Source organism: Stegostoma tigrinum, chromosome 7 (assembly GCF_030684315.1).
Source record: "Stegostoma tigrinum isolate sSteTig4 chromosome 7, sSteTig4.hap1, whole genome shotgun sequence".
In the NCBI taxonomy this organism is placed as follows: Eukaryota; Metazoa; Chordata; class Chondrichthyes; order Orectolobiformes; family Stegostomatidae; genus Stegostoma; species Stegostoma tigrinum.
The window spans coordinates 23,714,272-23,727,134 of record NC_081360.1 but is presented as its reverse complement, the minus strand read 5'-3'; the positions used below and the strand labels follow the sequence as shown (position 1 = coordinate 23,727,134).

General features: G+C 41.0%; 1 protein-coding gene and 1 non-coding gene across 2 annotated transcripts; one reads left to right on the top strand and one right to left on the bottom strand.

Annotated features, from left to right (window-relative positions):
- Window positions 1–284: 284 nt before the first annotated feature.
- On the bottom strand, window positions 285–6,599 carry LOC125454522 (secreted phosphoprotein 24-like). The gene is made up of 11 exons (XM_048535417.2): window positions 6,494–6,599; window positions 6,249–6,352; window positions 5,673–5,801; window positions 5,454–5,585; window positions 5,297–5,341; window positions 4,485–4,529; window positions 4,095–4,139; window positions 3,066–3,110; window positions 968–1,012; window positions 640–684; window positions 285–520 (listed from the first exon to the last, which is right to left on the bottom strand). The coding sequence occupies exons 1-11, from the start codon at window positions 6,543–6,545 to the stop codon at window positions 494–496; spliced, it is 714 nt and encodes a 237-aa protein (XP_048391374.1). The 5' UTR covers window positions 6,546–6,599; the 3' UTR covers window positions 285–493.
- Window positions 6,600–8,404: 1,805 nt separating this feature from the next.
- LOC125454530 (U8 small nucleolar RNA) lies at window positions 8,405–8,537 on the top strand. Its single transcript, XR_007248019.1, has one exon. It is a non-coding gene; the product is annotated as a U8 small nucleolar RNA (small nucleolar RNA).
- The last annotated feature ends 4,326 nt before the right edge of the window (window positions 8,538–12,863 follow it).

Below are 12,863 nucleotides of genomic sequence, written 5' to 3'. Positions count from 1 at the left end.
TCTTCCTAAGAGGCTCTGCACACACAGGTTAAGGACATGCAACCGAGTAATTTAGAAGTCTACAGAATGAAATAAGTGGTCCTCATCTTCACCCATATGTCCTTTCTCACTCATCCAATTTCAGCAGTAAATCCCCAATTCCCCAGCAGCCCCACCAGTAAACCGCCGGAATTGGTCACAGTGTGTGACAGGTTGAATTGAGCACCATATCAGTTTAAACTCCAATCTAATCACTGAAATGAGAAACACCAGAAAATATTCTTTACAATTTTAATATGGTCCATAGAAACCAAGATAACCACATACACCAAAGGACGGAACATTTACAAATTATAGAATCTCCCAGTTACAGTAAAATATACAGACAGGAACCCCAGGTCCCTTCATCCTTATTAATGAACAAATAAAGTACAATTGGTAACATTTTCTTTAATATGAATGAGGTCTTCTTGTGTTCACATCAAGTTCAGACTTTCAGAAGTTTCATTCCTAGTTAAGATCTTGAATCATCATTTTGTTCCTGGAATGAACAGAACAAAAATAATGGTCATTTTCAAATGGGCTGAGTTCAACGTGAGTTCAATATATTATTATGATCGAGAGACAATTCTCTGACACTAACGTTCAATTTATACTCACATTTGATGACACATCGAATGATGTTTCTGTTGACTTGTTGTTCAACTGTTTAAAAACAATTAAGATTCATCTGGTTATTAAAGGGAATCAATGATATGTCTTTCATCTGTTATTGAGCATTGAAATTATTTTTGTACCAAAGGTTCTTCTGATTACTAAGCCATTAATGAAGACATATTAACTGTTTAAATTTATAGAGCCTGTACATATGTTGAATTGGTTAAAAACACAGAGCTGTGTCAGACTTGTGCATTGCAACTGAATCCAGGTTTCAACAGCTTATTTGTGTTAATAGTATAAACAACATAAAATTTCAGGTTGTACTCACATCTGGAGAATCCTCCACTGATGTTTCTGTTGATTTGCTCCTCACCTAGAGTATGCAGATTTATATACTTAGTATTTCTAAATAATGTTGACCTTTTAGATTCTGCTCTAAACAGCAGTTTAAATGATATCTGATTGTAAATGAGACTTTACACCTGCATTAAAATATTCGGGCTACTATGCTTACACAAGGAATCCATGAGCTATTTTTTAATTAACATTGAATAATGAAACTATCTTTGTCACAGCACCATTATAGTACAGAATTAGGCCATTTGGCCCATTGTTTCTAAATCATCTCTCTGACTGAGCATTGTGACTCTGTTATTTTAGCGCCTTTTCTCGTAATCCTAAGTAAGTTTCCATTTGTTTCAATTGAACCTGTCTCCACCATATTTCCAGGCAGTGTGTTCTAGACCACAACTACTCACTGTGTGAAAGAGTCTTTTTTTCTCACGTTACATTTGCATCTTTTTTAAATTACCTGATATCTCTGTTTTCTCATTCTTGATGCATTCATTTATAAACAGGGAGCAGTTTCTTTCTGAGATAATGGGAACTGCAGATGCTGGAGAATTCCAAGATAATAAAATGTGAGGCTGGATGAACACAGCAGGCCAAGCAGCATCTCAGGAGCACAAAAGCTGACGTTTCGGGCCTAGACCCTTCATCAGAGAGGGGGATGGGGAGAGGGAACTGGAATAAATAGGGAGAGAGGGGGAGGCGGACCGAAGATGGAGAGTAAAGAAGATAGGTGGAGAGAGTATAGGTGGGGAGGTAGGGAGGGGATAGGTCAGTCCAGGGAAGACGGACAGGTCAAGGAGGTGGGTTGAGGTTAGTAGGTAGGAGATGGGGGTGCGGCTTGGGGTGGGAGGAAGGAATGGGTGAGAGGAAGAACCGGTTAGGGAGGCAGAGACAGGTTGGACTGGTTTTGGGATGCAGTGGGTGGGGGGGAAGAGCTGGGCTGGTTGTGTGGTGCAGTGGGGGGAGGGGACGAACTGGGCTGGTTTAAGGATGCAGTAGGGGAAGGGGAGATTTTGAAACTGGTGAAGTCCACATTGATACCATATGGCTGCAGGGTTCCCAGGCGGAATATGAGTTGCTGTTCCTGCAACCTTCGGGTGGCATCATTGTGGCACTGCAGGAGGCCCATGATGGACATGTCATCTAGAGAATGGGAGGGGGAGTGGAAATGGTTTGCGACTGGGAGGTGCAGTAGTTTGTTGCGAACTGAGCGGAGGTGTTCTGCAAAGCGGTCCCCAAGCCTCCGCTTGGTTTCCCCAATGTAGAGGAAGCCGCACCGGGTACAGTGGATGCAGTATACCACATTGGCAGATGTGCAGGTGAACCTCTGCTTAATGTGGAATGTCATCTTGGGGCCTGGGATAGGGGTGAGGGAGGAGGTGTGGGGGCAAGTGTAGCATTTCCTGCGGTTGCAGGGGAAGGTGCCGGGTGTGGTGGGGTTGGAGGGCAGTGTGGAGCGAACAAGGGAGTCACGGAGAGAGTGGTCTCTCCGGAAAGCAGACAGGGGTGGGGATGGAAAAATGTCTTGGGTGGTGGGGTCGGATTGTAAATGGCGGAAGTGTCGGAGGATGATGCGTTGTAGGTACAACATCATCCAGCCTCACATTTTATTATCTAGCAGTTTCTTTCTCTCCAGTTGGTTTCAACCCCTTTTGATTTTGAAACCTTCTATCAAATCTCATCTTAACCTTCTCCTATCTAAGGAAAATGGACTCAAATTTTATGATTCCATGATTCTGTGAACTTCTCCAATCTATTTTCATAATTGAAATTTCTCTTCCCTGAAATCACTCTTGTAAAACTCTTCTGCACTCTCTCAAATGCATTCACATTCATCTGATGTATGGTGTCCCGAACTGTATATCAACAATTTCACGACTTAGTTTTTAAATCAAAGATTGCTGTGATCATTAAACCATAAATGAGAAAATGTTAACTCTTGAACCTTCTATTCTCTAGACATTCATTTAATTTAATAAAAACTGAATTGCTTTTAAGCGTGATGCAGTTAATTCCAAGTTTTAACATTTTCTTTGCGTAAATAATTATGACAGAAAATCCCAGATTATACCCACATTTACAGAATCTTCAAATGATGTTTCTGTTGACTGGCTGTTCACCTGCATTAAAAAAAATGCTTAAATACTTAGCATTTTGCAAATAATCTCAATTTTTCAAGTCATCTCTAAGCAAAATAGTGAAATAATATCAGATTGTCAATGAGGCAGTGACAACTCTTTCAAGTTCAGAGTCTGAATTCAGTGACACAGTGCTGGAGCAGAGAAATCCTTGCCAAATTTAGGGCAGCACGGTCCCTTAGTGGTTAGCACTGCAGCCTAACAGTGCCAGGGACCCGGGTTCGATTCCTGCCTCGGGCAACTGTCTGTGAAGAGTTTGCACATTCTCCCTGTGTCTGCGTGGGTTTCGTCCGGTGCTCCGGTTTCCTCCCACAGTCCAAAGATGTGCATGCTAGGTGGATTGGTCATGCTAAATTGCCCATAGCGTTCAGGGGTGTGTGGATTATAGGGGGATGGGTCTGAGTGGGATGCCTCAGGGGGCGGTGTGAACTTGTTGGGCCGAAGGGCCTGTTTCCACACTGTAGGGAATCTAATCTAATCAATGTGGCTGGTGCTCCAGTGCACCATGACACTCCACCACCACAAACAACACACACACACAGGCTGACGTTTTCCATTGATGAGTGTGTAATGTATTCACACTTTCAGAAAAACCAGTAATTCCTAATCGATTGAATGAGGAGAATGACAGTGATGCTGTCCTCATGAAACCATCATTTGTGTCCCTCCAGTTATTGGAAACTTCTCAATGTGAGGAATCAATCATCATTCAATTAGCATCAATCCAACAACTGAAGTGATAACTATCAGATGGTGGGGTTAGCACAGTTGTTAAGTCGAGAGAGTTTGATGCAGAACAATGGCAACAGGGTGGGCTCAATTCTTACACCAGCTGAGGTAGCTCTTGGACCCAGCATCCTCCTCACCCTGCCCCATGGCACTAACCACCATACATGACTCTTGGTTAATGAGCATGCTCCATGAAGAAATAGTGCAATAAATATAAAATAAAAAATAAATACTCACATTGGGAAAGTCCTCAAGGGATGTTTCTGTTGACTTGCTTTTCACCTGGAATAAAATATTCAGATACATCTTGTTATTGCAGGGAAATGATTTAATATTTTATTACAAATATTGAACTATAGAATTATATTTAAGACAATTAAATTATAAACTAGTATTATAATACTACTACTATAACTGAAATTATTTTTAAGCCAAAGATTTAGTGATTAATAAACCATAAATTAGGAAATGTTAACTGTTTTCAATTTTTAGGTCGTAGAAATGCATTTAACTAAATGAAATACATAGTGCTGGTTCAAACTCTTGTTCTGATACAGCTGAATCAAGCTTTCAACAGTTTACATTTGTTATAGCTAGCTGACAGAAAATATCTCAGATAGTACTCACATCAGGAGACTCCTCCAGCGATGATTCGGTGGACTTGCTTTCCTCCTGGATTAAAATATCCAGATTAGAACGTTTAGTATTTTGATTTGTGGCATCAACTCGAAACAAAACAATTAAATGTCAACAAGGTTCCAAATGTGGAAGGGGCAATGTTTTGAGTTTCCAAATTGGCAGTCGGTGTCTCAGTGTTTTACCTTTGGGAAATTCTGTTAGCTTTAGTTGGCTGGACGGGTGATGAGTGACACCAACAGTGCGGGTTCAATTCCTGCACAGAATGAAGTTGGCATGAAAGAGTCTCCTCTTCAAACTATCCCCGTACCTGAGATGTTGTGAACCTCAGGTTAAACCACTACTAGTTGTCTCTCTCCCGCAACAAAAGAGCAGCCTATGATCTGATAGGGTTATGTCTGGAGTCGGGAAATCCTTACTGAAAATTTCTAGCACAGCACTGATCAACACAGTCTGTGGGATTGATGGATAAAAGAATGGAGGCTCTGATTCTCCATTAATTGCGATTTATTGTGACAAACCCGCATTTCCATCAGCAAATGACAAGTAATTAGTATTCATCATTTATAAAATTGTAAGAGATACTGGTTTTCTAATGTCATTGTTTGTACCTGTGTAGTTGATTGGTCCATAGGAAAGAACAAACTTTCTCTGTATTTTGGTTCTCCTGCCCTACTATCTCTGATTAAAGCAACTTGCTGTCTGATACTTTGCTCTGACACAGTTTGATCCTGGAGTTTAAGCATTTTATGAATTTTCCTGATCAATGAGAAAAATCTGACAAATTCCTACTTTGTACTCACATTAATTGAATCCTCATTTGGTATCTCCTTTGACTTAGTTTTGACCTGTAATAAAATATTAATATTTCTCTATTTAGCACAGCAGACCAATGAGAAATGTAAATTATCTGCGATATTAAAAATCTCATTAAGCGGATATGTACAGTTATGAAATTACCTCAATACTGTTTTCAGTCAACTCTGAAACGTCGCTGTTGCTATCAAATGTCTTCAACCCCCGGCACTCCACAGCAACATCAATAACCTCATCAGCAAAGTATTCAACACGACTTTTACACAAACCTTTTTCCTGTCAAAGCAGAATTGATTAAAATCGCATTCAATGATATCATTATGCATGTTGGTCTGGGTGTGACAATGTGACTTTTGAACTTACCGCAGTCTTTTTGGGATGGAAGAAACAACTGGGATCATCAAATTCCAGTCCAGAATTCTTGGAGCAGACTGTTTCTTTCACAGAGAATGTTAAATCCATGTTGTATGACAATTTTCCAGTGCGTTGAATCTAATGAGGGAGGCAGCTTATTACTATCTGGCTGTATCTGATGTCATTCAGTCCTGCCTAATTTCATTTGCTCTTAAAACCTCTCGTGCATTTGTTTGCTCCGGACCTCACTTTTCTAACATTCCCTTAATGACCTTCCAAATCCTCAACCTGTAAAATTGTGGTCACCCAGAATTCTGGTGTGAGTACTTAATTCACATCTAGTTCCATTTATCCCAGTGCTCATTGTCTTCTTTTGGGTATGAACTAAGCAGCACATTGATTGCAAAATTGCTACCCTCCTTTCAAATCCCTGCTCGATTTCATCTCTCCCTACCTCCAGTCTGATTCACCAGCCTAAGTGCAATATAACATTCTGCGCCTGTGTAATAATCTGAGTGAATTGCACTCAGTAACATTGTCGTAGAGTTTAGAGAATGAAACTGACTGAGACTGGGACACACTTACATCCTTCACTCTTCTCCTGGTTATCCCACACAGATTGCTGGTCTCAGTGATTTGGTTCAGTTTTAGAACAGACACTCTCAGAGCATCTTTTGGGCTTGGTATTCCTGTCGAGAGAAAAGGAAAGTTGTACAAAACATTCTGGAGTTCTTTAGCGAGTTATTTTACACATTGGTGATATCTCAGTGAGTGAGACTCATTGCCAATAACTCGTTGCTTGATGAGGTGTAGCTCTCTCTGGTACCTACCTGAGCAGTGGAGAATCTGCACTGCAGCAATGGTGAGGAGGAAGGCTTTCATTCTGCCTCTTGTGTGATCGGCTGGCTGCTTTCTCAGAGTAAAGGAGCTGCTTCTCTTTCCTGCTGTGCCCTTTCCTTACTGCGTTCAGTCTTTATATCTCGCGCCTCAACCACATTCAAACACTGACTCATATTTACTCAACTATGGTCTTGGACAGGGAAAGCTGCTGCCAAGTGGCTCTAATATGGGCAGAGCTTCCACCCCATAGAGCCATCATGTTTAGATTTGGTGAGATCACAGATTATTCCTCAGAATATGAAGTGATGAACTGTCAAAGGACAGGAATTGATCACTTCTAAGTTATACAAAGGTACCTTCAATCCATTAGGAATTGCTCACTGCGCTGAGCTTCCGATTACATATCTGTGCCATTACTAAAACTGCCTGTTTCCATCTCTGTAATATTTGCCCACATATTACCTCATCTGCTCCTGAAACCTCAATCGTGCATTTGTTACCTCGAGACATCACTATTCCAATATTCTCTTAGCTGGCTTCCTGCATCTTCCCTGCCTAAACCTGAAATCGTTCCAAATTCAACGTCAAATGTCAAATTCCATTCACCTCTTTGACTGCCTTACTTTGGCTTCCAGTTAAGCAATATGTAATTTTCAAATATTACCCGTAATTTCAAATCCCTGCGTGGTTTCACCGTTCCTTCTCACTCTGGTCTCTTCAAGCCTCACGACACTCCAGATTTCTGTAATCTGGCCTCTTGAGCTCACCACTTTTTGACTACTGCACCATTGATGATAACATCTTCATCTGCATGGAGTGTAAGCTCTAAGACTTCATCCTGTACCTCACTTCCACCCTTTAGGATTCTATGTCAAATCCATGTCTTTCAGTAAGCTTTCAGTCACCCAACTGCCTCTTTCTTTCTGTGACATGGTACTTGATAAAGATGCTCTGAAGTCACTTGCAAATTTTAAGTTAAAATGTATTGTATGAATGTAATTTTTAAAATTATTCCATTCTGGTTAGTTGCAAACACTCTGGAATGCCCCTGGACTATCCTGGCATTGATATGGTAAGCTGGCAGAGTGCTATGGACTCAATGTGCCACCACTTCAATTGCAGCCTTGGGCAACTGTCTGTGTGGCGTTTGCACGTTCTCCATGTGTCTGTGGGGTTTATATCAGGTGCTCAGATTTCCTCCTACAGTCCAAAGATGTCCAGGTTAGGTGGATTGACTGCACTAAATTGCCCCATAGTGTTCAGGGATGCGTGTGAGAGGTGGATTAGCCATGGGGAATATGGGGATGGTGTGGATCTTGTTGGGATGCTCTTCCAATGGGGCAGTGTAGACTTGACGGACCAAATGACCGCTACCTGTACTGTTGGGATTCTATGATCCATAATTAATAACCAGGAGATTTCTTTGAGTGCCCTCGGAAAATATTAGTAGTCGCAATTCCCCAGTGGATTCAATCAGTTAAAACAAGGGGCTGAGTTTTAATGGCTACCCTAGAGTAGGCACATTAAATAAATGCTGTGCCATTGTGAGGGCCTCTGTTTCAGGTTCCAGGACAATTAGAGTCTGCCCCAACAGTTTTCCCCCCACTGTGTTGCTATTTCTGTTCCCCCACTCCAATAACTGTTGTCCAACATTTCTTCACACCCTAAGATCCTTGTAGGTCTGGATCGATCGCTAATTGCTGGCTGAACAATAGTGCCCACGGCACTTGCTAGAGCTATCGGTAATGCAGAGCTAGTGGGAACTGCAGATGCTGGAGAATCCGAGATAACAAAGCTTGGAGCTGGATGAACACAACAGGCCAAGCAGCCTCTCAGGAGCACAAAAGCTGACATTTCGGGCCAAGACCCTTCATCAGAAAAGGTTCATCAGTAATCAGAAATCATCAGTAAGGTACATCCTTACCTGTTATTCCGTAAAGAGTTGCAGAAAATGATGAATGGAGTACGTGAGCTAGTGATTAACACATGCTCCCACCCCTGAGGAACTAACAACCCCTCAGAGGCCTTTCTGATTTTTACTGAATCGTCAGTAATGCAGAGCTGCCAGCCACTGATGGGCCAGCGGATAAATTAAGGCATGCCAGCTGAAAGATTGAAGCAGAGCGAGTTTGCGAGTTGAAAGTCGGCAGATATTTACACTGAGGTGCACGAGGTTAGTTAGATACTATTCTCTATCACTATTCAGCACGCAGTAAACAAGTTAAGATGTAGATGCCTCCTCCAACACCGAGGGAGGCCATTGCACCCATCATGCCTGTGCAAGCTCTTTTCTTGATGTCTTTCCATATCTCTGTTTCCCTTCTGATCACAATTCATTCCTTCTACTTTTATCTTCATATGTGCTTAACCATGACATGCAGTAAAGCCTACTGCTGTCTAATAACTATGAACGAGGATTGGTTTCTACTCTCTCTTCTCCATATCTTTGTGAGAGTTTTAGCTTAATAATCCTCTGTTAATAATTTTCTAATCAGCAGAAACTATCATCTATTCCCCCTAATGAAATTCATCATTTTTAAAAGTTTCCACTAAAACCTCATCTCTTCTCCAACATAAGTAGCCCAGATTTCTCTCAGATTTCATCACTGGTTTCTTATCCCTGCTATCATTCTGATCGTTTCATCCTAAACAATCAATATAGTTTCATCTCAGAGATAGTAAGAACTGCTGATGCTGGTGACAGAGATAACACAGTGTGGAGCTGGAGGAACACAGCAGGCCAGGCAGCATCAGAGGAGCAAGAAAACGCTCATTTTCTGAAGAAGCGTCCCGATCCAAAACGTCAACTTTCCTGCTCCTGTGATGCTGCCTGTCCTGTTGTGTTCCTCCAGCTCCACACTGTGTTATCTCTTATTTCGATATTTGTCCTAAAAGCTATATTGTAACAATTTTCTTCTTTCGGCTTAGTCTGGCATGGCGAGTGTCTTTACCCAATGACTGATGACAGAAGTTTTGTCAAAGTTTAAATAAATTTTCACAATTACTGCATCCTATGCTATCTGAAGAAGACAATGTTGAGATTGATGTTACAGAAGAGACTATGCATCAGTACGAGCAGCAATGGAGTGAATTCATTCAGCTCCTTCATTGCTGGTGAGCTGATGGATGGAATAGTAACTGTGCACACTTACTGGCATTATGAAAGTTACAGAGAGCCGTCTAGAATTTTTGAACATAAGCTGTAAATTTTCATTTTAACACGTTTGTTTTAAATCGGCTAATCTGATGTCAATTTTGGTAAATGTAAGTTGTTATTGACACATTTTGAAGATCTTACTGACATGGGTATTTCAGGGTAATGCAGATTATTGAAGTGATTCGCAATGTTTAGCGTGGACGTAATATTTCTCTGGTTTGCTGGGGACTGTGTATTTACAGCGCCTGCTCCTGTGATGGCTTAGTGAGCAACTCTCCTCTACATCTGCTCCACTGAGGCTTTCTTTATCTGCATCCTCAGGCCTTTGTGGTCTGTGGGATACATTTCCCAGTTCCCAGTCACATGCAGTAAACAGCAGGACAATTTCCTGATTTCTGAATTGCAAATGTACAGATTAATCTTTCAAAAGCATTACAAGTACAATTAAGTCACAAATTTAAGCATCATGCTGTGACTGGCTATCAGCACATGTAAGTCCCTAACATATTCCCTGGGACTATCAGATTTCATTCTTTAACCTGTTCTGTAGAAATCATTCTTTCTAAATCGGTGAGTGATGCAGTTATTTTTATATTCATTCAAGGGATGCAGACATATTTGGTGAGGCTAGAAATGTTATGATTGCTCATCTTCACTAAAGCCCTAATATTAACCAGCCCCATGTTCAATATCATCAAATGATCAGATACTTCAATCGAAGAATGCTTTTGCCTGGTGGTCACAATAGGGATGACTTGCATCCTAATTTTGTGTGAGTTTAGTTCACAAATGGCAACTTTGATCAAAGCTCGATCACTTTACGAATCCAGAACATTGTAACATCTACAGTCTGCGCTGTGTCAGTAAAGGAACCGCAGAGAATATTTTGCTAGAGTGAGCAGATTTCTTTGCAATGTGTCCCTGACAGTAAAGACTATTCAGCTCCATCACGCGTAGGAGCTGTTCAGAGGGATTTGATTTGGCCTGGGGCCTGTTGACTGTGGTGTAGATATCTGTGGTTAGGTTTCCTGCCTCCTGAGCTGAGTGTAGGCCTTGGAGTTTGTGTGGGTGGGGAGGAGGAATGGTGACAAATAGACAAGCGTTTGGGGTGAGCTAACGTTAATTTGATGGAATAATAAATCCCATGGGGAAACAGGTGTTGAATTCTGGACTAAATCATGCATTATATTGGTCAACAATGTGACTGTAAATGATGATTAAAATAGGAAAAATTACCAAATTTGGACTATTGAGATATCTCCTAATATTGTGAGGAATTTGCCAGGGTCCATTTACTGTTGTTAACTTAATTGAAGTTAGTACAAAATTAGACAAAAATGTACTCAGCATCAACAGTTATTGATTGTTTAATCTTTAATGTGAAGAATTTTAAGTTATTAGATGCAAAGACTCCATCCAATGAAGAAAATGTTAGATTTAGGATTCTGAAGGCATGCCCAATAAGCAAGTAGAGGTTCAGAAAAAATATTGAAAGAATTGCATTGAGGATGGGAAAAAAATTGAATTTGGCATTTTTAATGTCTGCAGCTTGATAATGGGCCATGAAGGAACATCAGAATATTAGGCACAGCAAACAATTCTTTATCCCCTTGAACCTTCTTCATCATTCAATTATATTACAGTTGATTCACACAAGAGTTCAGTTTTATGACATTTGCTTCATAACCCTTGACATCATGATCACTTTAGAAACCTTCAGTTCTTCCTGCAACTGAAGCCAAAGTTCTTGGTTACTGTTAAACAATACTTATTGACTGTAAGGTAGCATGCTCTGCATTGCAAAGGTTCCTATGTCCTAGCACAGTAATAGCACATGAGTGCCAACACCACAGCTGGTAGCCAGTTGACCTCAATGATCTGGAAAGTTCTGATCATCAGTAACCAGGGCGCAAAGGCTTACATTACTTTTCGAGAATATCAAAGTCCTTGCATTGTATGGAGACTCCAGGCAGATCCGGAACAGTAGTTGAAATGTCTACACCAGCCTGCTATTGAAACTCCATACATCTGAGATGCTGCTAATGATGTTCTGTTATAACACACAATGGATGTTGATCAGTCGCATCAAAGTCATTGCAATAACTAAAGTGACTCACATGGGAGCCCTGCCCACATAACTAATTGTTTTGGTTTTTGAACAAACGTAATTATATACTTTGACTTCTTTCATTAGTTTGCCTTCTGCATTGATTAAGTTAACAAAAGATCAGCTTCAGCCTACCTCTACTTTTAAACTCTCTTGAACTTTTACTTCTGGAAAGAACTCATTATTTTGTCTGAAAGGTGAATTAATTTCCCAGCACGCAAGGATTATATTATCGTACCTTCGATTTCAGTCCACCTGAATATATAATACCATGAGTAGGAATTCTGGCAGAGAGCCAAATACAAAGCTTCACTGAACTTTTGGGGCAGCACAATGGCGCAATGGTTGACACTGCTGCTTCACAGCGACAGGGACCTGGGTTTGATTCCAGCCTCAGAGCCAGTGTGGCGTTTGCACATTCTCCCTGTGTCTGCATGAGTTTCCTCTGGGTGCACTGATTCCCTTCCACAGTCTGAAGATATACAGGTTAGGTGGATTGACCAAGCTAAATGCAGGGTCTTGGGATAGAGGGGAGAGTCTGGGTGGGATGGTCTTCGGTGGGGTGGTGTGGATTTAATGGGCTGAATGGGCTATTATCATGCTGTAGTGATTCTATGACTGAACACTGATATCAATATCTTTCATTTTTAAGTCATTTGGAATTCCTTGCATCTTTATTCTTTCTTGCTTGTCTGCCTGTGTATCTGAGATTGTATTGCGTCCAATCCCCCAGGATTGGAATTCAATAGGAAAACCTAATTTCCCTTGACTAAAGAATTTGCTGTGGATCATTTTTATGTTGAAATTCACAAACAGGACTTGGGGAAACACATCTTCACCTATTTTTAAAAGGTAAAAGGAATAATTAGAAGTCACCGTGTGGCGCTGGAAGAACACAGCAGGCCAGGCAGCATTAGAGGAACAGGAAAGTTAATGTTTTGGGTCGGGACCCTTCTTCAGAAATGTCCTCATGAAGGAGGAAGATGTTCATCTTCTTCTGTGCAACTGCTAGAAGATTGTAAAGCTGACTGAAATCATCTGGAAAACACTGTTAGCTGATTTTTAGGGTAATCTTACAAAGAGTGAATTTGTTCAG

Bases quoted from the DNA above. Each gene is read 5' to 3' on its own strand.
- LOC125454522 (XM_048535417.2), bottom strand. From the start codon at position 6,545: ATGAAAGCCTTCCTCCTCACCATTGCTGCAGTGCAGATTCTCCACTGC. The intron at 5,802-6,248 runs GTAAGTGTGTCC...CTCCCTCATTAG, and splicing joins CCAGGAGAAGAGTGAAGGAT to ATTCAACGCACTGGAAAATT. The intron at 4,140-4,484 runs GTGAGTACTATC...ATTTTATTCCAG, and splicing joins CGCTGGAGGAGTCTCCTGAT to GTGAAAAGCAAGTCAACAGA.